The 26,382-nt window shown below is 43.5% G+C and overlaps 1 protein-coding gene across 1 annotated transcript in view; it reads right to left on the bottom strand.

Annotated features, from left to right (window-relative positions):
* Positions 1-26,382, bottom strand: part of rbms3 (RNA binding motif, single stranded interacting protein) — a 165,238-nt gene that overhangs the window by 14,961 nt on the left and 123,895 nt on the right. The window contains exons 7-10 of the mRNA XM_072679848.1: positions 10,740-10,846; positions 8,712-8,755; positions 4,309-4,405; positions 2,067-2,117 (exon numbers count right to left, since the gene is read on the bottom strand). Coding sequence (XP_072535949.1) covers positions 2,067-2,117; positions 4,309-4,405; positions 8,712-8,755; positions 10,740-10,846 — 299 coding nt within the window. The remainder of the gene's footprint in view (positions 1-2,066; positions 2,118-4,308; positions 4,406-8,711; positions 8,756-10,739; positions 10,847-26,382) is intronic.

Below are 26,382 nucleotides of genomic sequence, written 5' to 3'. Positions count from 1 at the left end.
ACTACACATGTGTAAGTGTGGATACAGTGTAATGTGTGAGGTGTGTGGGCACCATGCAGGCATACATAAATACTGTGGCATGGTACCTTCATGGTGAACTGACGCAGAACAGAAGTGATGGTAATCATCAAAGGAAAAGACACACACACACACACACACACACACACACACACACACACACACAGACAGAACAGTGGCCGGAGACTACAGCACACAAGAGAGCCTCCATTGTCTGCTGATCTGCTTAAATCCTCATCTCCAGCTCCAGTCGCTATGGTCACGTGTCTCCAAGGTAACAAGGTGCCAACTGCACAGCTCTCTCTGGTTACAATGCCTCTCTCTCTCACAGACGCTTTTAATTGCCTGCCTTCTCTCCACGCGAGAGCGGGACGAAAGACCAAAACAAAAAAACATTTTTTTTTCCCCCCTCAGTCTTGTTTTCTCTTTCCAGGATTTTCAAACGAGACAGGGATCATCGCACTGACTCCGACAGCCTTTCATAGGAAGTTGTGTTTTTTTCCATCTCTCCCTGGCGGCGACGGTCTTATCTGTCGAGTTGCCAAATAATCAGACAAGAGGATTTTGTTACAAAACACCTTTACACATCACCCCCCTGCCCACCCTCCCAAAAACAACCCACCCAAGACAAACACTGACTCCACAAACATTACACAGTTAGACAGAGAGACGGACAGATGCTCGCCCGACAGACAGACGCTCCTCCCTCATTTCCTCTGTGTATTCCCCTCTGGATCTCCCAGCCCAGAGCTCTTTGCACTTTGATTTCTTTTGCAGGTTACACACCCCGAACGCCTGAAGCACCTGAAGCGGCTGACTGAACACTCTTAACTAACGACCATCCGTCCACACTAACATCGCTCCGGAGCACTGAGTGGAGCGCAGGTACAAGGCCGGTGGTCAGCAGGCAAACCTCCAAACATGTGCTTGGTGGTTAACTTCCCACTCCCATGCTCACGGAAAAGAAGGAGAGGCTGTCTCGGAGTGTGTGTTTGTGTGTGTGCGCGCATGCACATGTGTGGTGAATTTTCCAAGCCTGGGGTGGCAGGTGTCCTTCCTGCATCCTTACTGTGTGGGCAATCAAGACAATGAGAGACTGGGAGAGACGATGAGAAAAAGAGATAAAGTGAGAGAGAGCGATATTAGCAGAGATCGGACCGAAACCAAGACGGAGACCATGTGGAGCGGAGGGGGTCAGACAGAGGCTCTGGGTGTCTGATTCATGTTTGCTTAATCAGCAAGACTCTCTCTCGAAAAAAAGGAAGAAGAAAAAGTCTTTATCCAAACACACACACACACTGTCCTCAAAGACACATTCACTCGGCCCCCACACCTCCTCACACAGCCACAAGGGGGCAGAGCCAGCACTCCTCTTTGTATACCCAAACCTTCTCTGAAGCACTATATCACTTTTACCTGTCTGCATTTTCTTGTTTTCTCACACTGCACGCACACAAACACACTATTGCATACAGATGCATTCTGTACAGTTCTGCACAATACACTGATCGGCCATAACATTAACACCATTGGTGACTACTGTTTGTTAACAGTTACAGTTTTGGCCGTTGACTGAATGTTGTAGAAGACTGTAAATTGCAGAAGACCAAACACACTTGGTTCCAGATGAGTTTCAGCGGGCTTGACATCAGAAGGTCAATGTTTCGATCCCCGGGCTGAGAGGTCACTGAGCAAGGTATGCAACCCCCATTTGCCCTAATCAGTAATGTGTGTGTTTCCCTGCCATGGGTGGCTTAAATGAGGAGGTTGAATTCCTGCTGTACTGCTGTGCAATAGCCATCAAGTGTGCTTAATGAACGTTCACAGCTGTGGTTAACATAACGCAAGTGAACTTTAATCACTGCATAAAGAGCTCACCACTGCATTTTCAACACACAGCAGGGTACACTGCATCATGCAGCAGTAAACATGCAAGATGGCATTCCAGCTGTATAATACAGCCCGGTCACGTACGCACACATGCTAAACCACTCACTCACTCACTCCCTCACACACAAGAACAGATATAGCAGATGGGGGGGACTTACAGTAGGTTGCATAACGTACTGTTGATGAGGCATCCAGGACGTACTCTGCACCTGTGGGGAGAAAGAGCATTTCCTCATTTTCCCTCCTCTTCCTCCTCCCTCCAAACCCCCAGACCAGCGGAGGCAGCGGCCAGAAATACCGGCTGATAATTACAGTGGGATCGGAATGCCACGAGGAGCAATATTGTCTCCTAATTACAGCAGCGCGGCAGCAGTTTCATCATCAAAGCTCAGTCTGGCCCAAAATCTCAACTTTCATCTCCCTCGCCTCACCGCTCAGCTCATAAAGCCCTACACAAATATTCCTTATTATTGCATTTGCGCTGCAACAAATGCCTCTATTGTTTTCACAACACAAGAACGATTTAGCGAGCAGCAAAAAAAAAAAAAAAAAAGGCTCAGCAGCTACAGGAGAGATACGCATAAAAAGGGGTAGTTGGAAGGGGCTCGCTTAAAGGGTACATGGGTTAAACTGTACATTCCTCATCCTTTTCCCCCATCGTGACGGAGTCTGTAAGAAAAAGCTCTGCGGAGCGGTGCGCTGGTGTGATCATCTGGCAGTAAGTCCTCTAAGGTGTGTAAGCACACACCTCATCTCTCTCCAGCTGCTGAAAGATTCATGCCCTCGCGCTTGCTCTCTCGCACTCACTCTCTCTTTCTCTCGCTCCCCCTCCCCCCCATTTAAACCTGCAAGGGATACAGTTGTCTCTTGTTCCATTCTTTCAAAGTTTAGGGGAGAAATAGAGGTGGCGTCGCATTGATTTCCCGTCAGCTCGGGTTGGAGTCATTTCTCTGTGTTCACTGCAGTGTGTGATTCAATATTAATTCACTCAGGCCGGGTGGGGTGTATGCATATTAGATCACAATACTCAATTAGGAGATATTCTACCCCTCTGACAAACGCAGCGACATCATCAAACGTGTACGTTGTGTTAATGTAGGTGGCTCTTTGGGGGTCACTCTGCGGTCCCCACTCTGCTGTTTGTGCATGCGGATGTGAACAGGGTGAGCGTGTGTGTGAGAATGTTAACAGGGTGTATGTGTGAAAAGGGAATAACACAAAATTTCGAAGTCAAGCACAAAACGTTGACTTTTTTACTGGTTTAATCTGATCTTCAATCTGGCAGTTGTTCTTTATGTCATGTTGAATTTTTCATATCGAATGGATCCAAAATGACCTGAAATCTTTTTTTTTTTTTTATTATGCTGTAACGCTGCCGTTATTGCATGGCAAAGACTACAACCGTGAATATAGTAGTGGCCAGTGAGGAAGTACAAATTGCACTGCTGTATTGTTTCGGCAGATCTCTGTGCTTTATTGAAGCATTTTCATGTTTAGAGACGCATCCTTTCACTCCACCACATTTCATCCTACTTTTATAACCCCACTGCTTTCTGCAGGATGGGTCATTACTCGGCCCTGTGAAGTGGGATAAACTGGGCAGGCCAAAGAAACATGACACTAGTAAACTGAAGCAAACCAACCAACCAATGCGCACCCTTCATTAAACCCCGCCTCTAAAATGCAGATTTTCCTGCCGTTGGAGCTTTAATATACAAAACAAACTGGAAAAAACTGAAAATCTAACTTGTATGCCTTGTATGCTGGTCTTCACAGAAATAAAAAAATAACTTCTATCTACAATGACTACTTTTATATTCAGGACCATTTTAAAGCAAGTATGTTTGTATATTTCTACTTTCACTCTTTGAAAGTGCTGATTAGGATCAAATTTACAGAACTGAGCTGACTGTCTTATTAAGAGCAACCATTATTTATGTGTACATATACAGTTTGTGTATGTATGACTGTGAATAGGGTGTGTGTGTGTTTGTGCGAATGCTGAGGGCAGGTTGTCGTGAGGACAGGGGGAGTTGCAGGATCTAAAGGGCTTAGCTTCTTCCCAGCTCAGCACTGTGTGTTGTTTAGTTTAGCTTAAGCCAAATCAATTAAGAATGCTCATTGCTCACAGTCAATGTTTGCTCTTCCTTCCCCTCGCTCTCCTTTCTGTTCAAGGCTGGAGCAGAGTGTTAATAAGCTTTCTCAACATGGCAAACAAAGGGAGAGATAGAGAAATAATATGTTCCGCCCCCACTTCTGCTTTGTGTTTGTTTATAATTGCGTACACATTATTAGAGGTTTCGTACATTTGCATGTTTACATTGTTCTGCATGCTCGTGTCGGTTTGTGTCTGTCTGTGTGTGTGTGTGTGTGCCCCCTTTCAAAAGCACATGACCTTACCTGATACGTGGAGACAGGAGAGGCAGCGATGAACGGTGTGATTGATGTCTGGGCGATCATGCGGTTGGTGGAGATGCTGTATGGTGAGGAGTAGAACCTGTAGGAACACACCCACACACCCACAAACTCTTTAATACCCTTGATTTCCAAAGAAACAATGAATGAGCAGGTGTCCCAACACTTATTTCCAAAGAAACAATGAATGAGCAGGTGTCCCAACACTTTTGTCCATATAGTGTACTTTAACTGTTTCTTGTTAATGCCCATGTTTTGTACAGCTCTTAGTACAAAGATCTTAAAACGTACACATCTTAAATAAACCTATGGTTTCATTTATAAAAAGCCAAAACATATGAGGTTAAACACTTTGAAGTCATGGATAAATCAAATAGTGCTGATTATCTCATAACACATAAAGCTCTGTGGTTTTTCTTGTATGGTAACAGAAATGTAGGTGTACTCTGCGTTTTGGATGCTGGAATAATGGCCAGCATAAAGACTTGAGTGACTTTGACTAGTGCCATATTGTTACGCCAGGATGGCATAGGCTTGCGGGGTGCTCCAATTCAGCACCAATGTATACCTACCAACAGTGGTCAAAAGAAGGACACAAACCAGCAACAGGGTGCCAGGTGCCCAAGACTATCACAGAAGGATTACTGTAGCACATGACAGAATATCTGTTTGGTCACAACGCAACAGTGCATCCCATCCTACTGTGTTGCAGATTGCCAATGCTAACTCTGCTCTCCACCATCAAAAGCACCTACACTGTGCATGTGAGAAGCAGAAACGGATTGTAGAAGGTAAAGGTGCACGTATTTGTCACTGTACTATTTACAGCGAAATGTGTCCTCCACATTTTACCCATCTGTGATAGTGAACACACACACACACACTAGTGAACTAGGGGCAGTGACCACGCACACACACCCAGAGCGGTGGGCAGCTAACTCCAACGCCTGGGGAGCAGAAAGAGTGAAGGGCCTCGAACCCACAACCCTGTCATTATTAGCCCGGAGCTCTAACTGCTGAGCCACCACTGCCCCATACCTGCTCTTGTACCTGTAGTGGCTTCCTTTTACGACTTGCATGATTCTGCTATTGGTGTCTTGGTGACCGAGGCCATGCCTTGTAGTGTTGTAGTTGTAAATGACCAACAGCACATTAAGCATATTGGTCATAATGTTTTGGGTCATTGTGCCATGTAAGTACATTTTGTCAATCATGATATTAGAAAAAAAGAAAATCTCATGGAGACTGTACTTATGACTTCCAAACAAAGGAAGAGGAAATGATGCAGACACAACTTAATTACCTATTTTTTTATTTTTGCACACAGAATAATGGAGGTTGGAGTGCTGCATATGTTGACACTTGGCCTCTCGTCAAGGTAAATGAATGTAATATGTTATTTTACACAATACCAATGCCAATAAACTAATATGTAGGATATATTTATTCATAAAAGTAATAATAATACTTTTTGAGCACATGAGCACAAACTCCTCGTATACAAAAACATCCCCAGCTACTACATGATTGAGTCTTTTCCTTTAACTCCTATTCATCCTGTGTCTAAGAATGTGCGATACGTGTACGTTAGCCTGCTTTACGGTGCGTGAGTCTCCCTATAGCAGGCTGGCAGCAGAACGCTGGGCCGTGACTGTATTTATCATTGTGTACCTAGAGCGGACATGTTTCATCTGCTAGGCCTGTTGCTGTGCAGTATCGATTGGTGCGCCTGGCGGCTGAGTAATGGAGCGTGGGGAGCGAAACGCTGTCTGCCCCGGAGTTTCCACTACACACACCCAACCGTCGTCACACACCACAACCAGAGTGACAACAGTGTGTCACACGTCGTCCGGATGGAAGCACGCAGCCAATTATGGGGATACAAATGCAGAGGGAAGGTGCCGACGCCTGTTTATGTTTGTGTGCTGGAGGCGTGTGTGTGTGTGTGTGTGAGATTCCGCTTTGAGTGTAAAGCTCGGCTGTTATTTACGCTGGCCGTTATCAGCTATGGCGTGTCATCAGTAAGACGACACGGCCCATTAAACAATTACAGAGGCCTAATTGGGAACAGAACACTGGTAATGCTGGAGCGGTGGCTAATTAGGCTACAGCGGGAACCGATCATATTGGGAAAACCAAAATGAAGAGGAACGTGCCAGAAACAGAAAGACATACAGAATCAGGGACTAACAGACAAAGGAGGACATGAGCACAGTTTCCTGGCTCCCTGCAGTGTTGCACGACTACACTGAAAATGAGGGTCACCCTACAACGTATTTCCGAGTTTAAAAAAAAGGTTTATTGATTGACTGATTGATTAATTGAGCGAGCTCAGGGCTCACTAGTTCACAATCTACTATGGGGGTCCAACTCTGTAGTATTTGAATGGAATACGGTCTCTGGACCTCCATGAACAGAATTTTACAAGAGGATGTCTGTAATCTCATGTAAGAGAAGGCAGTGTGAATCACAGAGAGAGCAGCGTCTAGTTGATTTAGTGGATTAACTTGTTCATCATCATCATCATCATCATCAGAGCAGAAAACATTTGATTTAACACAATTTCTCTGATAACTTACAGAGCTAGCTAGACAACAGAGACAGCGATGTTCCAGTGGCACTGATTTTACAGCAAATGTAAATGGTATTTTTGTGTTGAGTTAGAACATAGTTTGGGATAAGAACCACATCCCATACACTCCTACCCTCCCTTTCTTTGCGCACTACAAAACTGTTCCTCTCCTTCTTGTAACAAACATTATGGTCCAAATTATGCTAAACCTTTCGGGACCCATCAGCTCAAAGCCCCGCAAGAATGTCTTGAGTTCCGCTTCCTTGTCTTAGCCAAGCAAGCGTGGTCCGAACATCACAAATGATATGCTATAACGTCTCACAACACACTTAAAGACAATACTGCTTGGCTAATTTGGCCTGCAGAGAACAATATTAAATTTTTTTAGTTTAAATTTTTTCCACTACTTAACACCAGCACACCAAACTGGACAAAAAATTGTCCATATTCACCCAAACAGAAATCTTGTACGTTGCTGTAAGTTAAAAACAATCTCTACACTGCTTCAAACAACACAATCCTTCCTTTAACCTCAAACTACAAAATGATTTACAATCTTTATGATTACACTTTGCCCTAAATGCAAAATAGGGTTTCCAGCACCTGCTATTGCTATAAACAGTTCAGTCGCAAGCGGAAAGCTTGCAAATGTTACAACAGGCCTTCAATATACTTTCAAGAAACTGTAGCTCGTGAAGGTGCTCCAGTACTGCAGGTGGTGCTGTGACACTGACTATCGAAAAAGCAATGCAGGCTGTAAAATATAGCACAGCTAGGAGCAATTTAGGATAGGCAATTCACCTACAACATGCTTTTTTGGGAAGCGGGGGGAAACCGGTGTACCCAGAGGAAACCTGCACGGATATGAGGAGAACACACCAACTCCTAATAGTCGGATTAATGGATTGAAACTACAACCCCAGGTGCCTGGAGCTGGACTTCTCCCACTGTTTACTCTAGGGAACCACAGTGTTTAAGCTAACCCAGTCATGTGGAGGCTGCATTTTAGCTCAATGAGAGTTATTTATATAGCTTTAAAAGGATACTGTTATACACAGTAAAAGGATGATGAAAATAATACATAATTAAAACGTTTACTTTTATGGTACAAAAATGGTCAACAAGGTATCTTGCAGCTTGTATGTTCTGTACTCTCCCCTATTCCGCACATACGTGCTTAAGTGCAGTCTATATTCTGTATGTTACCGACTTGACTGACTTTATTGACACGTGACTGTATTAAACCACAAAAATTCCCCAAACTTACTCTGTCTGCCAGGCAGTTACGAGGAGTTTGTAAGTTGTGCTGGCCCTTGCTCTGTCTTTGAATGTGTGTGTGTATGTATGTGTGATGGTAAGTGCTGTGTCAGGCTGCAGAGGGAGAGGGGCTGTATCTGTTCCCCAGAGGGCACTATGGCAGGCAGAGCTGAGGGCACAGAGGCCGGAAGAGCAGGCACACACGGGCAGGCTCACATTTCCCTTACTCAAGCAGCCGCATCCAGCCTGCAACCCATACCTGACGAAACGCTTACACCCTGCAGTGCAACAGTGGCACAAACACAGATGGGACAGGACAGCTTCTGTGTGTGTGTGAGTAAGCCCTTGCGTGTGTGTGTACAAGGGGGTACGTGCCGGTGTGTATGTGTGTGTTGGTTTGTAAGCGGGTTAGACTTGGGCATTAGTCATCACGCCTCAAAGTTTGCTACCCTTGCTATAAGACTAGTGACAGCAGAGGGGAAAAACTAATGAAACAAGGGCTTTTGGAGAAAAATGAAGTTTAAACAAACAAATAAACAAATAAATAAAAACCACTCACCCGTTCTGCATCGCAGCAGGGTCGTAGGGCAGCGCCATGCCACTCTGAAAAGCAAGAGCGACATGAGAAACAGTGAGGGGCCGTTGGCGTCCACACCGAGGCGAGACCAACATCTAGCTGTGACAGGTGCTGTAAAATCTACTGAGTAATGCGGGCTGAAGAGTAGGGTTGTTTGATAGAGCCTGGCCAAATGCTCTTTATGTCTTTAAAAGCACAGGCCAGGCCTTGTAGCGGCGGATCTATTACCCCGGAGAGCCGATCGGCGAGAGCGGGCTCACCCGCCTTTGATACGGCGCAAAGTTATTTGGTATTTACAAGGCTGCAGGAGGCATTGCTCATGTTGACACTGCCGTGCCGGCTAAGTGAATGAGAGCAGAGGGCTGCGCTACTCGGCCCGCATTGGAGCGGAGCAGATAAATAGGCCTCGTATACCGCAAGCTGCAGGGTGCCAAACTCTCAGCAGGGAGGGAAAACACAGGGCCTGGTGGGATAGCCCACGTATGTGTTACTGTAAGCCGTCTGTGCTTGCTGCATTGAGCCTTCTGTGCAAACACGAACACCTGTGTTAGCCGGGCCAGCCAAATGGCCTGCATGCTGCCAGGCTGTGGTAATGGGGCTCAGGGTGGGTCCAGTCTTGGCTGGCATTTGGCATGTTTCCCTAGACCATCTGAATGCCCAGAAAATGCCAACGCTTCCCCCTTTCGGCCGTTTCTCTGCAGCCGGGCCTCTTCCAGAAAGCCAAAGCAGAGATTAAAGGACTGAGGCGGAGGCAGAGAACCTTAAACAGGGCCAGATGTGCCCGTCAGTCAAAGCAGCAACCCCCTCCCACCCCTTCCTCTCATCCCTCTCTGCCCCCTTCTTCTCTACCCTCCAGCACAATCTAAGGGCACCCTCAGCAGCAGAAGAATCTCTTCTCTCTCATCTCTCAGCCTCTGCTGCTGCTCTTTACCTCTCCACTTTTGTCTGGGAGCTGTTACTGCCGTGTCAAGCCAAGGGCCTTTTCCAGCCTGTACGTTGGATGCTTAACCCCTTAAACCTGTATGTGAGCCCACACTTCCTCACATACTCTCTAAAATATAGGACACTAAATGCTTGCTGGCTTGGGCACATGGAAAGACTTTAGGAAAAGGCTCCAGTTTTTGCACCACCTTCACAATACAATACCTTCCACTGAAAGGAATCACTGAGAAGACCCCTTTTGGCACCTTTACATTTAAAAGTGAACAGCACTGAAATGTTACTTGCACTACAAGTTACTGAGAATGTATGTGAAAATAAGCCAAGTAAAATAATAATCAGCCATTTGTAATAATACATAACCAGTGTAGTGGGTGGAGTTTTTACACTTTTTGGCCTGGACACCAGAAAACTAAGAAGAACAGCTTGATTTTTGATGTGTTGCTTGGTTGTTTGTAAGATGTAAAATGTTCATAAGAACAGCTTTGCAACTGTGCAAACATTTTTCACATGTAGAGGTCACATGACTTTACACAGTAAATCATTAATGTTCGGATAAATATAAAAGGTAGTGATTTTACATCACTGTGTTTCAAAGCTCTTCCCATGGGAGTCTAGTATCATTTATAGTTATCATCCAACACCTGGTTTGGTAAATCAATCCTTAATGATGGTAAATCAGGTGAGCTAGGGATGGAGGCTCAACTAATCATCATGTTGGCTGGAGAGTCCAGGAGAAATCTGGAACTAAGCCTTGTGCTTCAGACTAGCTCACAATATCTCAACTACTTTCTTCTTCTTTTACTGTATTTATGTTTCTGTTATGCATCTGTTGGAATACATACATATGCTCACTGGCTTCTATTACAAATGTGTTTGAATGTGTGAGTTTTTCTGTCTTCTGTAAGCACATCAAAAGGAGTGTCTAGTGTTCCTGATGGTTTGCTACAAAAGCAGTAAATTGGAACATAGGTTGCACACCTTCTGTGGAGTATCCCTACGAGAATAATAAGCCTGCAATCCAAGGGTTAAAGGGCGGGAGGGGAAGGAAAATGCTGAAGAGGCGTTTACCTCTCCTTCCCGTGGCCATGGCCTGCCGTTCTGGGGATACTTGGTCTGATTCTGCCGCTTCTTCTGTCCACCGTCCGCAAACTTGCACAGCAGCGGCTCCGTGGGGGCTGCAGAGAGAGAGAGCGAGAGAGAGAAAGAAGGGAAGAGGAAAAAGATCAGTCAGCTGGTCTGCAGAGTGAGGGAAAGGGAGCGTGACTGCTAAAGGTCAGCAGCAGTAGGCCGCTGGAAGGGTGATGACCTCAGCAGTGCTGGGTGTAAGTCGGTCCAAACAAAAAGGAAATGTTACACCTCGGGAATCCGCACAAGCCCAGAGAACCCCCCGGAGAAGAGAAGGCAGCGCAAGCCCCCCTTTTGAAGTCTGATTCCCATCGCATTTCTTTTCTCCTTCCTGCATTCATCTGAGCCCACCCGGCCCCCTCCCTCCCTCCCGCCCTCTCCAGCTCTGCTGAGATGCTGGGGCTCCGCTCTTGGCATGCGTTTCCTCCAAAATTCCAACTTCAAAACGAGCTCGCTGGCGCGCCTTCAAAGCGCACGGCCTGATATTGTTGAAATAATAAGCGCCTTAATCGCGATGGTAAATAACTTAAACATTATAATGGCCGCTGCTGTGACGGCCAAAAGTGATAGCTTCAGAAACGCAAAGCGCTATTTGTTTTCTGTGCTTATGCGAGGGCACATCATGCGGAACAAAAGAGTGAGAAAAGCAGTGGGAGAAAAGCTTTTCCACAAGTTCAGACGGGTCAGTTCACACAGCTGAATGTCAATCTGAAGACTTCAAAATGACTGCTTTCAAAACCACTGTATTCCAAAGCAGTTCTGAGCACAAACACCACCTTTGCTTTAAAACTCCCTTTATATGAGCCTATTTCACAAACACACGCGCGCACGCACACACACACACACACACACACACACACACACACACGATTATAACAAATACTGCCGGCAGTAAAAGATACTATTATGAGTGCTTGGAATACATTGAACACACTCCCCCCCCCCGAACAAATTCCTGCAAGCCATGGCTAAACTGATTTTGTTTCCCTAGCAACCAGAAAAACTCATTTCAAGCGAACAAAACTTCCAGTATGATATGATCTGGAAAAGAGCACTGATAGATGCAGGAGAGCCTTTTTTTTGCTCTGTGTGGTCCAGACAACTCCAGTGACTAATCCAGCCTTGCAGCTAAATGCCTTTACACTCACCTCCAAAAGAACCTCAGCCAGGAAGAGAAGCTTCAGAGCCTCAAACACACACTTTCACCTGCACTCTTTCATTTACAAAGAGGGCAAAACAAAAGCGCTGTCTCTCCTCTGGGATACACATCCTATTTCTTCCCCTGATCTACATGCAAATGCACAACAAACATACACTGTAAGCACTGTGTTAGCAGGTGCTCTGCACTAAGCAGAATCTCTCTGATTTACACTTTACAGGCAACCTCAGGATTCCATTTCTCTGCCTGCACTGCAGAACCCACAATTACTGAGCGCAACAAACACGCTAGAGTGCTTGCTGTGGACAGCTTTATCAGAGAACTGTGATATTAATAATATAGAGTTATTAGTGGGTTATAAATGAGACTCTCTATATCCTGTGAAAATAGATAAAAAGAGAAGAGAAGAGAAAAGAATGGAAGACCAGAGAAGAGAAGAGAGGAGAATGGAAGATCAGAAAAGAGAAGAGAAGAGAGGACAATGGAAGATCAGAAAAGAGAAGAGAGGAGAAGGGAATGGAAGATCAGAAAAGCGAAGGGAAGAGAAGGGAATGGAAGATCAGAAAAGAGAGGAGAGGAGAAGAGAATGGAAGATCAGAAAAGCGAGGAGAGGAGAAGGGAATGGAAGATCAGAAAAGAGAAGAGAGGAGAGGGAATGGAAGATCAGAAAAGAAAAGAGAAGAGAGGAGAATGGAAGATCAGAAAAGCGAAGAGAAGAGAATGGAAGATCAGAAAAGAGAAGAGAGGAGAAGGGAATGGAAGATCAGAAAAGAGAGGAGAGGAGAAGAGAATGGAAGATCAGAAAAGCGAGGAGAGGAGAAGGGAATGGAAGATCAGAAAAGAGAAGAGAGGAGAGGGAATGGAAGATCAGAAAAGAAAAGAGAAGAGAGGAGAATGGAAGATCAGAAAAGCGAAGAGAAGAGAATGGAAGATCAGAAAAGAGAAGAGAGGAGAAGGGAATGGAAGATCAGAAAAGAGAGGAGAGGAGAAGGGAATGGAAGATCAGAAAAGAGAGGAGAGGAGAAGGGAATGGAAGATCAGAAAAGAGAGGAGAGGAGAAGGGAATGGAAGATCAGAAAAGAGAGGAGAGGAGAAGAGAATGGAAGATTCTCTAGATTATGTTTCATGCATATTCAGTTGGATGGCAGGTGAGCATCCACGAGGCATCTATTTTGGACCATTCAAGTATAGTGATAGCTATGTCTGAGAAGAAAAAAAGAAGAGAACTGAGGAAAAGAGGTTGGGAAATCAGAGAAGTGACAAAACGAAGATACAGGGATTGAAGAGAAGATTGGAGAACAGACAAAGACTCAAGAGAAGAGTACAGACAATGAAGAAAACAGAGGAGACGAGGATTGAAGAGAATATTACATACAAGGATTGAAAAGATGATTAAAGATGAGATGAGGATTAAAGAGAAGACTAGGATTGAATAGAAAATTAGAGAATATACAAGGACTAAAGAGAAGATTGGAAAGGAGACAAGGATTGAAGAAAATATTAGAAAGGACACAAGGAGAGATTAGAGAGGAGATGAGGATTGAAGAGAAAATTAGAGAAGAGTATTTAAGATACGATTAGAGAAAAGACAGTGGTTGAAGAGACAATTAGAGGATATGAGGTTTGAAAAGATTAGAAAGGAGAGAAGGATTGAAGAGAGGATTAGAGAGGAGACAAGGTTTGAAAAGAAGACGAAGACTGACGATTAGAGAAGAGGTTTGAAGATAAGATTAAGATAAGTGAAGAGATAAGGACGGAAGAGAAGACTAGAGGAGATAAGAATTGAATAGAAGATGACAGGTGAGGATTGAATAGAGATTGGATAGATGAGGATTAAAGAAGAGATTAGAGAGGAGACAAGAGATTGAAAAGAACATTAGAGAAGAGTACTGAAGATAACATTAGAGAAGAGTACTGATTGAAGAAAAAAGAGATTTTGAGAAAGGAGACAATGAAGACAAATTAGAAAAGAGACAAGGATTGAAATGAAGATTAGAGAGGAGACTAGGTTTGAAAGAAGACAAGAATTGAATAGAAGATTACAGAGGAGACAAGAATTGAATAGAAAATAGAGAGGAGACCAGGATTGAAAAGAATATAAGAGGAAATGAGACTTGAAGATGAGATTAAAGGGGAAAGAGTACTGAAGATAAGATTAGAAAAGAGACAATAATGGAAGATAAAATTATAGAGGAGATCAGAACTGAAGAGAATATTGAATGTAAGGATTGAAGATATAATTAAAGAGGAGATTAGAGACTAGGATTGAATAGAAAATTAGAAGATGAGGAGATGAGGATGGAGACGAGGACTGAAAAGAAGATTCGAAAAGAGAAAAGGACTAAAGAGAAGATTGGGAAGGAGATGAGGGTTGAAGATTAAATTAGAAAAGACTATTGAAGATAAGATTAAAGAAAATGCAGTGGTTGAAGAGACAATTAGAGAATATGAGGATTGAAAAGAAATGGATTAAGAAGAACAATAGAAGATTAGAGAGGAGACAAGGTTTGAAAAGGAGACAGGAACTGAAGAGAAGATTAGAAAAGAGGTTTAAAAATAAGAGGAAAGAATACTAGAGAGGAGACATGAATTAAATAGAAGATTACAGAGGTGAGGATTGAATAAAAGATTAGAGAGACCAGGATTGAAGAGAAAATTAGAGGAGATGAGAATTGAAGAGAAGATTAGAGAATAGAAAAGGATTGAGAAGATTAGAGAAGAGAAAATGATTGATTAGATAAGAGAAAATGAGAAGAGGACAGAAGAGAAGAAACATAAGAAAAAGAAAAAGTACTGCAGAGTTTTGAAAAGAGACAAGGAGTGAAGAGATAAGAATGGAAGATAAGGATTGAAGAAATGAAGAGATAAGAATTGAGAAGAAATAAACTTGATTTAAAAAGAGATAAGAGAAGAGGATGGAGGAAAAGAGGAAGATGGAAAAGAGGATGGAAGAGAAGAAAAGAGGATAGAAGAGAAAAGAAGAGACTTGGCCTAACGAGCAGCAGAGAAGAGACAAGGGCTGATGAGAAGATTAGAGAAGAGAAGGTGGTTGTGAATGTGTTCAGGGGCAGTCGGAGCTGGCAGATAAAAGCCTCTTGATCACACATTGGTGTGTGTATGTGTGTGTGTGATGAGAGAGAGACAACCTTTCTCCTTTACCTGCATGAGGTGCGTAGGTCTACACCTGCAGCTCTGTCATCACATTCATATTACACACCTTTCCACCCCCCCCCAACACACACATACACCCACACACACACACACTGTCCTGCACTGATAAGACCTGTGCACAAGCACTTTCATTGTGAGAGAGAGAGAGAGAGAGAGAGAGAGAGAGAGAGAGAGTGAGGGAGGCAACAGAGCAGATCGCAGCTTTGGCAGTATGTACAAAATGTTAGCGCAAGCAACTCTCCCACTGTCTCCCCTGGTCCATCTCAAACAATGGGACAATGAGAGCAAGAGAGCTAGAGCGCACGAGCGCGCGAGAGAGAGACAGGGCAAGAGAGGGAGAGTGTGTGTTTGTTTCAGCTGAGAGAGTGAAAAAGCCAAAGCCTTCACTTTAAACTCCTTTCCCAGCACTGTGGGAAAAGGACTAACTCTGAAATAACAACCAACACTGTCATAAAGCAGCGAGGCCAAATAACTCAGGGAGCTGAGCGGTGCTGAGCTGAGCTCCTGCAGCCCAGAGAAATAACCGTGGCCATTTTACGAGCACAGCCTCAGCGCAGCTTTCTCAGGGTTTTGTTTTCTTAGCCAGGTTGCTCTCAACTTTAAACTGCAATCAGCAGTCATGGACCTAAACCCTGCACTACTGATCTCTGGCATCTGACCTGCCAGCACACTCTACATTTCATCCAGTGAGTCTACACACACACACACACACACACACACACACACACACACACACACACACACACACACACACACAAAGATTTGGTCCAAACTATGTGTCAAATCACATATAGCCCTGAATATAATAGCCATGAAAATAATTTGCGTACCCAACCTAGTCATTCTGAACATAATCATGCCATGAGTGAAGGACCGCCACTCAATGCTGCTCATTGTAGCTCATGTAGACATAGAGGAACGCCTCTTTCTAAACGTCTTTTCACCGCTCAATTTTTCCAACCAAGCATCAACGTTGTCAAGACGTCATGCATGTCGAGTTTATATCGGAATATCTCTCACCAATGTCCCACAAAAACCTTGTATTTCCATTTTTGCTGTTCTTCACTTGTTGGCATATTTGACACAGTAACTCCTTCTGAACTGGTTGTGTCTCAGTGTAAAAGAGCAACACGTGCAGCTTTTGCAAAACACAATCAAACTGACCAAGTCAAGATGTTGTTGTTTTGTTGGTCCTGCCATACTGAAGGTCAGGATATTTCTGTACTGAAAATTTACAAAATCAAAACACACACACACGCACAGAGATGCTGGCAAGTAGGAGTGCACTGGGCTGGTGTGTGAGGAGGTGTAATGATGGCTGGGAGGTCGGTTGTGCTTTACTGGCAAAGACTTTTAATAAATCTCCCTGTTTTTCCAGTCTGCCCTCCCTATCATACTTAATGAAGTAAACCATGACGTGATCTCTCCAACCACTGCAGGGCAAGTCTCGCACTCACACACACAAACACACACACACACATATATATCTCACACATGCCAAAAGCTCTCATTAAACTGTTTTCAGCTATAAGCGGGAGGGAGAACAGACAAAGTGGGACAGACTGGTGGAAACGAAGACAGATCAATCCCATTTCATCATTTATTACAGTTACACAGAGAGCCTAGACTGTCCCCACAACTGTGGAAATACATGTATATCATTTTATATGCATGCATGGTGGACCAATGTATAGGAATACATGCACTTGCATTCACACACGCATGCAAACCCACACAGAGAGGCATGCGTAGTAAATTGGTGTGACCACTGAATTGCATCCCTCCTCAACAGCTCAACACACTTCTTCAAAAGACTAGTGTGACCTACAGGACAGAGAGCGGTGGGAAGAAAACGGCATGTTCAGATATTTGCTTTTACATGAGCATGCCACTGCATAAGAAACATTAGAGTGTGTGTGTGTGTGTGTGTTGTTAAGTGTTTCTATAACATTTACCCAAGCAGACAGCTCTAACCACATGTATTTCCAAGCTGTTTATTAACTCTGGGTCACGGCACAGTAGATATTCTAATAGGGAGGGAGGGAGAGAGGGAGAGAAGGAGCGAGGGATTTAGGGGGATGCAGATGAGAAGATGGACATGTGTTTCTAATCTGAGGCCAGGCGTCCAGCCTGCCAGCTCCCGCTGTGCTCCCACAGACCTCCAGCCTTCTCTGTGTGCGGCGAGCATTCCTGCAGCCACGCCCAGCCCCGGCACTGGACACACACTGGATCCCCTCTGGACCTGTGCCGGGCTGTCCGCTCCCAGCCGTCTCCACTCTGCTCTCAGTCACTCATCGTTTATCCCCCTCTCTCCTCTTTCTCTCCCAGCCAAAACCAACTGTGGGCAGAGTGGCGGTGAGGGGATGAGCCTGGCTAACCGCTACAGCATCCAGACTGGATCTCCCACTGAGAGACGCTCTTTTACACGCATCGAGGATCAACTCGTCGAGGATCAACGCTTCTCCACTGAAGGCTTGCAGCTGAAAGGGATGGTTTGAAGGAAACTGTAACGCACGGTTTTCAGATGGTTTATCTGACAATGTTCAGTTCCATAGAAACGTACTTCTAGTTATAGTCAACAATGATGACTTCCAAGGAATTTAAGCCTCTAAAAGATATAGAGTCATAGAAACATATTAAGTGAAGTGGCTACAAATACACTGCATAGTGCCTGAGACACTGTTTTACAGAAGATTAAAACACAATTAAATTCATTAAAAATAAAATACGTAACTCTACCAATTTACTATTATCAACATATCACAAAAAAAGAAACCTACAAAATGAAAAACCTACAAAAATGTGTGTGGGCTCAGTGCTGGTTTTGGATAGTAAATATAATGGGTATATTTAGTTTGTACTGTGGTGTCTGTCACCACCACTGTAACAGTCAGCAAGTTTCTCTTTCTACTATAAACTATTTCATATCAAACAGCTCTGTCTGACTCTGTTTACAGTTCAGGGACTGAATTATAAAGTCATTTTGAAAAATCTATGGAATTCCACTAATGAGCCAAATCAAAAACCACTGTTGTTCCTAGAAAAAAGAAATTCTTGACTCCAGGATTCCTGACTCCATGGTTGCTGCTTGGCTACCATAGTCTACTGTTGAACTATGCTTGTTTAGAGTGGTTATTATTAATAATAAATTATTGTAATAATTTGTGTATTTTATCATGCTTGATTTCAGGCCTAAAAATGGTAAAATCCCTGTAGTGCATGTCCTTAAACTGCTTACTTTTTCAGTTTTGCCAGGCCTGCTGTATGATTAGCCGACTACTGAACATGTGAAACAGTCTATTTTTCTGCTGCTAAACGAGTGTTCAGATGTGTTTGAGTATGATTTTAGTTCTAATAGTGTTCATCACATTAATCTATAGGCTAAATGTAATATCACTGACAAAATGAAACCTTCTCAAATACGCAATCTTGACTCGTTTCTTATATGAGATAAGATGGTTTGGTATATGGTGTGTAGACACACAGGATGGTGTTGTGTGCATTTATATGATAGGTTTTCATTCTGAATTTGAAGCTATGACTTTGAAAAGACCAATAATCCAAAAGTAACTGAAAGTCCTCAGATTACATTACTTTAATACAGTAATGCTTTGGATTATGTTACAGTTACCTTTTCGAGTGTGTTGTAATACAGTGATCTGTAATGGAATACATTATTAAAGTAACCCTCCCTACTCTACAAATAGCCCTGAACCTTTCTTTACTTTTATAGCTTTGTCTAGCTTTTCACAGTGTAAATTGGTGGGGTATATACCACCATTACTAGTTAGCTACATCAGCATAGCAGCTCTAGAGCAAAAGTGAAAAAGCAAACCTTAAACACGTAACACTAAACAGCGATAGGAACATTATTCACATAAAAGAGAAAACACAGATCGATCGATCTATCCCAAACTAGCAAATAGCAAGGCCCACCATCTACTACACTCCCATCACTCTACTGCACTGTCAAAATTCAAGAAGGGTCCGGTGGTGCTGAGTTTAGCTGCAGCTTCTGCACTTGATTAGGCAGTGTGGAGTCAGATTCAGAGGGTGGAAAAAAATGGCTGTGTTTACCAACAGGCAGAACGGTGTTTGTCCTGGCACAGTGTGTTCTGTGTGTTCTCTTTTCTCCGCATGTGTGTGCGAGGCGTGGGTGGGAGGAGTGTGTGACCCTGACAACGCGGGTGTCTACACACCGCCCACACACTAATAGCAGCCGCTGCATGCCTCTGTTCAAGTGCCAATGCTGCAGAACGCTGCGCAGGCCAGGGACGGCTGGTGTGCACAGGCTACAAAAGACAAAATATAAAACACACACTAAAAAAACACAGTGAAGAAACAAGATAAAAAACACATAGTGAAGAAACAAGATAAGACAAAAAAGAAACACTAGAAAAACACAAGATGGAAAACAAATACTAGAAAAATGATGGAAAACACTCTAGAAAACACCAGACACGGAAGACAAGGTAGAAAACACGAAATAAAGCACCCTAAAAAAAAAAAAAAAAAAAAAAAAAAAAAAAAAAAAAAAAAAAACACTAGAAAACACAACACTGAAAATAAGATCAAAGGCACACTGTGTAATGGATCCCGGAAACATGTAATCCATATGGATGGGCCCCCCACGATTTGGAACACACATAAACTGCAGATTAATCATCAAAGTTTAACAGTGAAGAATATAGCTTTACTCCTGCTGGCTGCTGGCACAACCCACTGACCAAGATACACAACCCCACCGACGACAAGCTACACAACTCCACCGATGACAAGCTACACAACTCCACCGATGACAAGCTACACAACTCCACCGATGACAAGCTACAATGCAACTTGGAAAGAGACAAGCTAAAACACAAACTACAAAACAAAAGCCTAAAAACATCTAAATGCTAAACGCACAAGCTAGACAACTCAAACAGCATCATATATGCAGGTAACCTTTACCTAATAGAAACACCCCTCACAGAGCCAAACAACCTAAACGCTCATCCAACAGTTAGCATAATGTGTATTCTTGCTCTAGACACCATAATAATGAGTCTGATCCTGGTTGTATTCTGCAAACATCTTCAGTCATAAAGCACAGAGCTGTTTCTGCATAACATCAGTTGTTTATTTGTTTATATTTATTCCCCTGCGGACACCGAGGCGGTCGTCTCACTGCTCAAGAATGCAACACATGCGCAGGACGTTTGCGAATTCATCTGAAATACACGCGCTTACTTTATGAGGACCACAGTCCCGGTACCAGAATCCGGCTTCACAGGATTCTCGTGTATTCTGTTTGTCTTGAAGGGATGGTTCACCGAAAAACCTAATTCACACAGTTTCCCCCTTCACCTCAAACACAGTCGATAAGCTAAAAACATTTTGGATGGCAAAGACCTTCCACCATGCCAAATCTAATTTCAGGAAGGTAGGGTAAGCACCCTCACCTCCTCTGTATACACACACACTACATTGACAAAAGTATTGGGACATCTGCTGATTCACTGTTTCTCCTGAAATCAGGGGTAATAAGAGTTTATCCTGCTTTTGTTGGAGTAACTGTCTCTATTGTCTAGGGAAGGCAGCCTAATACATTTTGGAGCATTGCTGTGAGGATTTACTTGCATTCTGTGACAAAAGCATTAGTGAGGAAAATACTGGATGGAGTTGTATACCTGGGCATGGTGACTATATGTTCGAGCTGATCTGCTCTAGAGAGTCCTATTCTATTGGCAGTACTTCTCTACAGGGACTCCACAGTAGATCCCACAGTAATGTGCTGAGGAGCAGTGGAACTGGGTTCTCTGGAATTACTCTTTCCAATACTTTTGGGATGAGTTGGGGGCCTCACTAATAGTCTCGTCACTGAATGCAATCAAATCCTCACAGCAGTGCTACAAAATCTAGTGGAAAGTCTCCCCTGGACAGTAAAGACAGTTACTCCAACAAAAGCAGGATAAAAATTAAAACATGCACAAACAAACACACACACACACACACACACACACACACACACACACACACACACACAGCTCCAGAATATTATGTAACTGGGGCATCAGCTGGATTTTAGTCAAATAAACACTTAGTTTAGTGAGTTTCATTTCTCAAATCCTTTTAAATAACTAGTAACAATTTCAGACAGGTTCGCTAATTAGTAACACCAGGTGATCTTAATGAAAGAAAAACTACTGAAACAGGCTGTTCTACATTATTAAGCCAGTCTTACTTATTGTGCAACATGGCAAGAAAAAATACCTATTATTAATAGGGTAACTATTTTATATAAAACAACTAAAGCAGCTGATGTCTCTGGCATCCCAAGAACCTCTCAGACTGGCAGTTGGCAAAAACTGCATTTCGGGCACCCCCAAGTAAAGCTCACAGAGAGAAAGCCTTGCTGTGGGCTCGGAAATACAGATGAATGGAGTTATGGACGGGTAGTAAATGACAACCCTGTTCCAAGAAAACTGCAATGCCAGCAAGAAGGTGGTGGCCTGATGATTTGGGCTGGAATATTAGGAAGCGAGACGGTCAGTGCTTTTAGGGTCCCTGAGGGTGTCAAAATGACCTGAATGAACTGTACCTTCTGATATAAAATTGCTTGCAGGGCAATGCACCATCCCCTGTGGACAAAACACAGTTGACCCCTTGTGGGCTTTGGCCTGAAACAGAGAAAAATCATGGTGTGGCCACCATAATCACATGACCTCAATCCTATTGAGGAGCATCCTGAACATGTGGCGCATCCTGAAACGGAGGATCTATGGAGGTGGGTGGCACTTTACCTCCAACTGCAGCTGTGAAAAACAATACTGGCATGCTCAAATGAACTTCAGGCAGAAACAATGCACAAGTAAGACCAAAGACAGACATTCCACCCTGCCAAATCTAATTTAAGGGAGGCAGGAGCACCACTCTCACATCCTATATACATACATACATACATACACACATACACACATACACACACACACACACTATAGACAAAAAAATATTTGGACACAGCTGCTTATTCGTTGTTTCTTCTGAAATCAGTGGTATTAAGAGTTTATACGGCTTTTGTTGGATCCCATGACCTCAATCCTTATGAGGAGCACTCTGAGCCTGTGAAGCATCCTGAAATGAAAGATCTATGAAGGTGGGTGGCACCTATACCTCAAAACAGCAAGTGTGTTTTAGATGCTCTGTATGGAGCTCTATGTCAAATCCTTGCTGTCACTCGCTCTCTTGTAAAAAGTTGTATACAGTATTCAATATCTGAATAATAAGGACAAGGTGGGGTGCAAGGGAGCCACTATCAATATGCAGTAGACTCCTGCGACAGGTGGAATGTCTGTAAAGGCTTCCAGTAGCTGTTAGCATTGTAGCTCCAGTGCAAAAGAAAAAAAAAAAAAACAGCAACCTTCAGACACTAAACAAGCCTGGGGCTATTGACTGCACTTGAGGGCACGTTGTGAATGTGATTCTTCTGTGAACCCCTCCTTTAACACTGGTACAGCAATAGACTCGTAAGGTCGTCTGTGAAGCGTAAATAAGCGAGATTCCGCACAGTGCGGACCACCTGCAGAGACAGTGCTTCGAGTGTGAAAGCTGAATAAGAGGGAGCTGAAAGCCCGGTTCAGCTCAGGCTCTGTCTCTGAAAGCCTGTGTCCTGGATTGGGCCTGAGAGAGACAGCAGTTTGCTCTGAGCCCGGATTTGTTTGTTTTGGGCCAAAGAGGGTAAATACCACTGGACTGTTTGACATCTCCTCTCTGTGGAGAGGGAGAGCACAGGAGATGGGAGCTAAAGAGAGAGAAAGACAGAGCGAGAGACAGGGAGAGAGAGAGAGAGAGAGAGAGAGAGAGAGAAAGAAAGAAAGAGAGAGACTGTGGGCAGAATACAAACACTGTATAATCAGCTTAGCCTCCCCACTTCCTGCCTTTTAATGGGCTTGCCTCAATTTGTCTGCCTGTTGTTTGAGCTGAGAGATGGATCCTATAGCTCTGCCTTCAGAACACACCACTGTGCTCCAGCTAACCTATACACACACCTCACATACACAACCAACGAGAGAGAGAGAGAGAGAGGGAGAAAGAGAGAGAGAGAGAGAGAAGGAAAACATCAAGACCTGTCAGAGAGAGAGAAAGGAGAGCTGCAGACAGACGAGAGACAAAGAGTGAGACAGACAGAAAGCAAGGGAGATAGCAAGAAAGAGATGTGTGAGACAGAAAGATTATTAAAAGAGAAAGCGAGAACCACAGAACTGAGAGAGGGCTTTTGGAGGAGAGAGAGGACATTTAAGGGAGGGAGGGAGAGAGAAAGAGACTGAGAGAGGGAGGGAGAGAGGCCTGTGAGAGAGAGAGGTAACATTTAGGGGAGAGAGACAGAGAGAGAGTGAGAGATGTGAGGAGAGATGCGAGATGAGAGGTGAGAGAGGGGCTATATTGTCTGTGTCCTCTTGTCAAAAAGTGCTACTTCTGAGTCCAAGTCTCTGCTGCTCCATTAGGGTTGGGTTTACACTGTGCTTAGAGGGAAACACATTACTGTATTACTGTATTACCGTCTGCCAGAGACACAAAAGAGACCTGTCATTAAAGAATGAGCTGTCTCGTCCAATTCTCCATCCGGGAATAAAAAGAACAGTAAAAAGCTCCCTAATTTGGCAGGTCACTGAGAACGAGGACGTACGTGTGTGTGTGTGTGTGTGTGTGTGTGTGTGTGTGTGTGTGTGTATCTGTGTGGGTGTGTGTGTGTATCTGTTTTTGTGTGTGAAATCAAATCAGTCTGATTTAGACATGTATGAGTCATCCACCGGCTTCAATTAAAGCTTCATAAAGAAAAGCACATTAGGATGTCTTAATGGACTCCCCTCTCAACGACCATACCCCTCCGCTGTAGGCTGCTATCTCCTTCCAGGTCAGACACACACACACACACACACACACACACACACGGCTATTAGAGCACTTCAGATCAGATACTTTTCACCCAAGGATCGTTTTTCTCTCTCTCTCTCTCTTTATCTCTCCTCAGCATTAGAATTCTATCTGGGATAAATGTGATAATCTGGGCTCGTCTGTTTATCATAGCGCAGCTGAATCAATCACTTTACAGCTGAGGATAAATACAGCAGGCACAGACTAGAAAAGCGCATTTCCTGAAGCGCATTCCGCTTCCAGGCAATAGCTAGGCTGTTGCCACATGGTCACTAAGGTGAATCTCTATCGTGTTGCTAGGTAGGTGCTACAGTATCCAAGGTGGTGGCTATGGTGGTGTTCGGTTGCTAGGGAGCTGTTTAGTTGTTGGTAGGTGGTTGCAATGGTCTCACTAGTGCACATTGATCTTTTTGCACATTTGCATTCATTCCTTAAATGTAAAGAAATTCCATAAAAAACATTGCTGACATAACAAAAGAGGAAGAGTTTCAGATGTTATGCACGTTTATATCACAATATCAGACCCGAAGAAAGAAGGAGCTCAGCCATGGCGCAGCTTCTCGTGCTATACTGATCAGTACAATGTATAAAAAAAGTCTACCCTCACATGTTTACTGTGTAGTCAGGAAAAGAATGTGCCCTAGCTGGAAATGGACAGCAAGCGTTTAGCACTGCAGTGAAGATCTTTGTTACTGAAAAAGGCCCCATTAGCAGGAGTGTCAAAATGGAACGAAATCCATTTTCTGTTCGTGGATGAACAAGCAGGACGTCAGCATGTGTTAGCAGCGTGAGCCAAGAAGCTTTACAAATGGTGCCTCACTTTAAATTTGCTCTTTTCTAGGCCATCTGAGGATTTCCACAAAACACCTGGTCCACCTGCCTCTACAGGCCAAGTGTTCTTGTGTGTATCTGCACATGTGTGGATGTGCACACACATGACGTTGACCGTAGTACACTGCTGGATCCAGGCCGGGCTCTTAAGAGTGCTCAGGTAAGGGAAAAAAAAAAGGTGTAAATGTGTGTAGATATCTATCAACAATCAGAAATTGTGCCCTTCAATTAAACAGGGCTATTTAGCCCCCCCCCCCCCGATTGGCTTAAATGCTCAGAGGAGGACAGATGTTTAATAATGAACCTTTAATAAGTGATTAAAATGACAATAATTCATCATTTTTGATTATGTTTGTGTGGCTACTTGACATAGCCTCTGGCAAAGTAGGATGTATAGTTACTGTCACACAAACCTTTTAACCTACTTTCATTGGAGGATTTTTTTTGGTCCATTCATCAATTTTTGTTTTAGAAATGTTTTAAAAAAGGCAAAAGCTTGCTAGCATTGCGCTCAGCCATTTCTCTACCCTGCTAAAAGCCAGCATCAACCTGGTCACCAGAAAAACAAATAAACAAACAAACAAACAAACATGTTGCATTTTGAATGCTTGTATGCAGGTCACCAGCACTAGAAGCTGATATGCTGAACACCAGCAAAACTATGTTCCTAACCAGCTAAACCAGCACCAGACTAGCATCTTAGTTTAAATATATATATTTACATATTTAAATATTTTTTGTCTAAGTGTAAAACAGCGAAAGAGTGTAATTGCAGTATTTTCAACTGGAAATTCTTCATCTGGTTGCGTTTTATGGGCACAGCTTTCAGAAATAACAACTGGGTTTTTTTTCAAGGAGTGATTAAGAAGCCACACTCAGATGTGCTCTGAAGCTTTATGCTTTCTTCAGAGGTTTATCACCACAACGTTCCTCTTGCTTTACTGGGACATAAAACTATAACTTTACTAGTACTAGCATACTATTTGACTTGGCTAAAAACTACCAAGCAGAAATTTCAACCATTACCTTGGGATAAAGTGGTCAAACACGGTAAAAATACGGTGGTTATTTGTGTTTACGCTCAGCCCATATTAGAGAAAAAGAGCACTATATAGTGTTAGCCATTGAAGTGTTTTCAGCGTCTGATTTCTCAACAGTATGTTTTGTAATTAAAGCTTAAATGGTTGGTGTGGTGCAACAGATAAGACCAGTACCGGTTAGTGAGCTACCACACTATGTGAGAGACTGGGGTTCGATTCCCGATCTGGGTAATTATGCTGCGCTACACCGATAAGAGTCCTTGGGCAAGATTCCTAATACTACATTGGCCCACCTCTGTAATACAAGTAACCTTGTAAGTCGCTCTGGATAAGAGCGTCAGCTAAATGCCATAAATGTAAATGTAAATGAAGACACAGTCCCTTAGAGCATGGATTGGAGGCCTCCAGTTTTGGAGGACCAGATCCCTACACAGTTTGAGGATTTTTAAACACACCTGATTTAAAGCAA

Source organism: Salminus brasiliensis, chromosome 5 (assembly GCF_030463535.1).
Source record: "Salminus brasiliensis chromosome 5, fSalBra1.hap2, whole genome shotgun sequence".
NCBI lineage: Eukaryota > Metazoa > Chordata > Actinopteri > Characiformes > Bryconidae > Salminus > Salminus brasiliensis.
The sequence above is the reverse complement of the archived record's forward strand: the minus strand, read 5'-3'. Positions and strand labels throughout refer to the sequence as shown.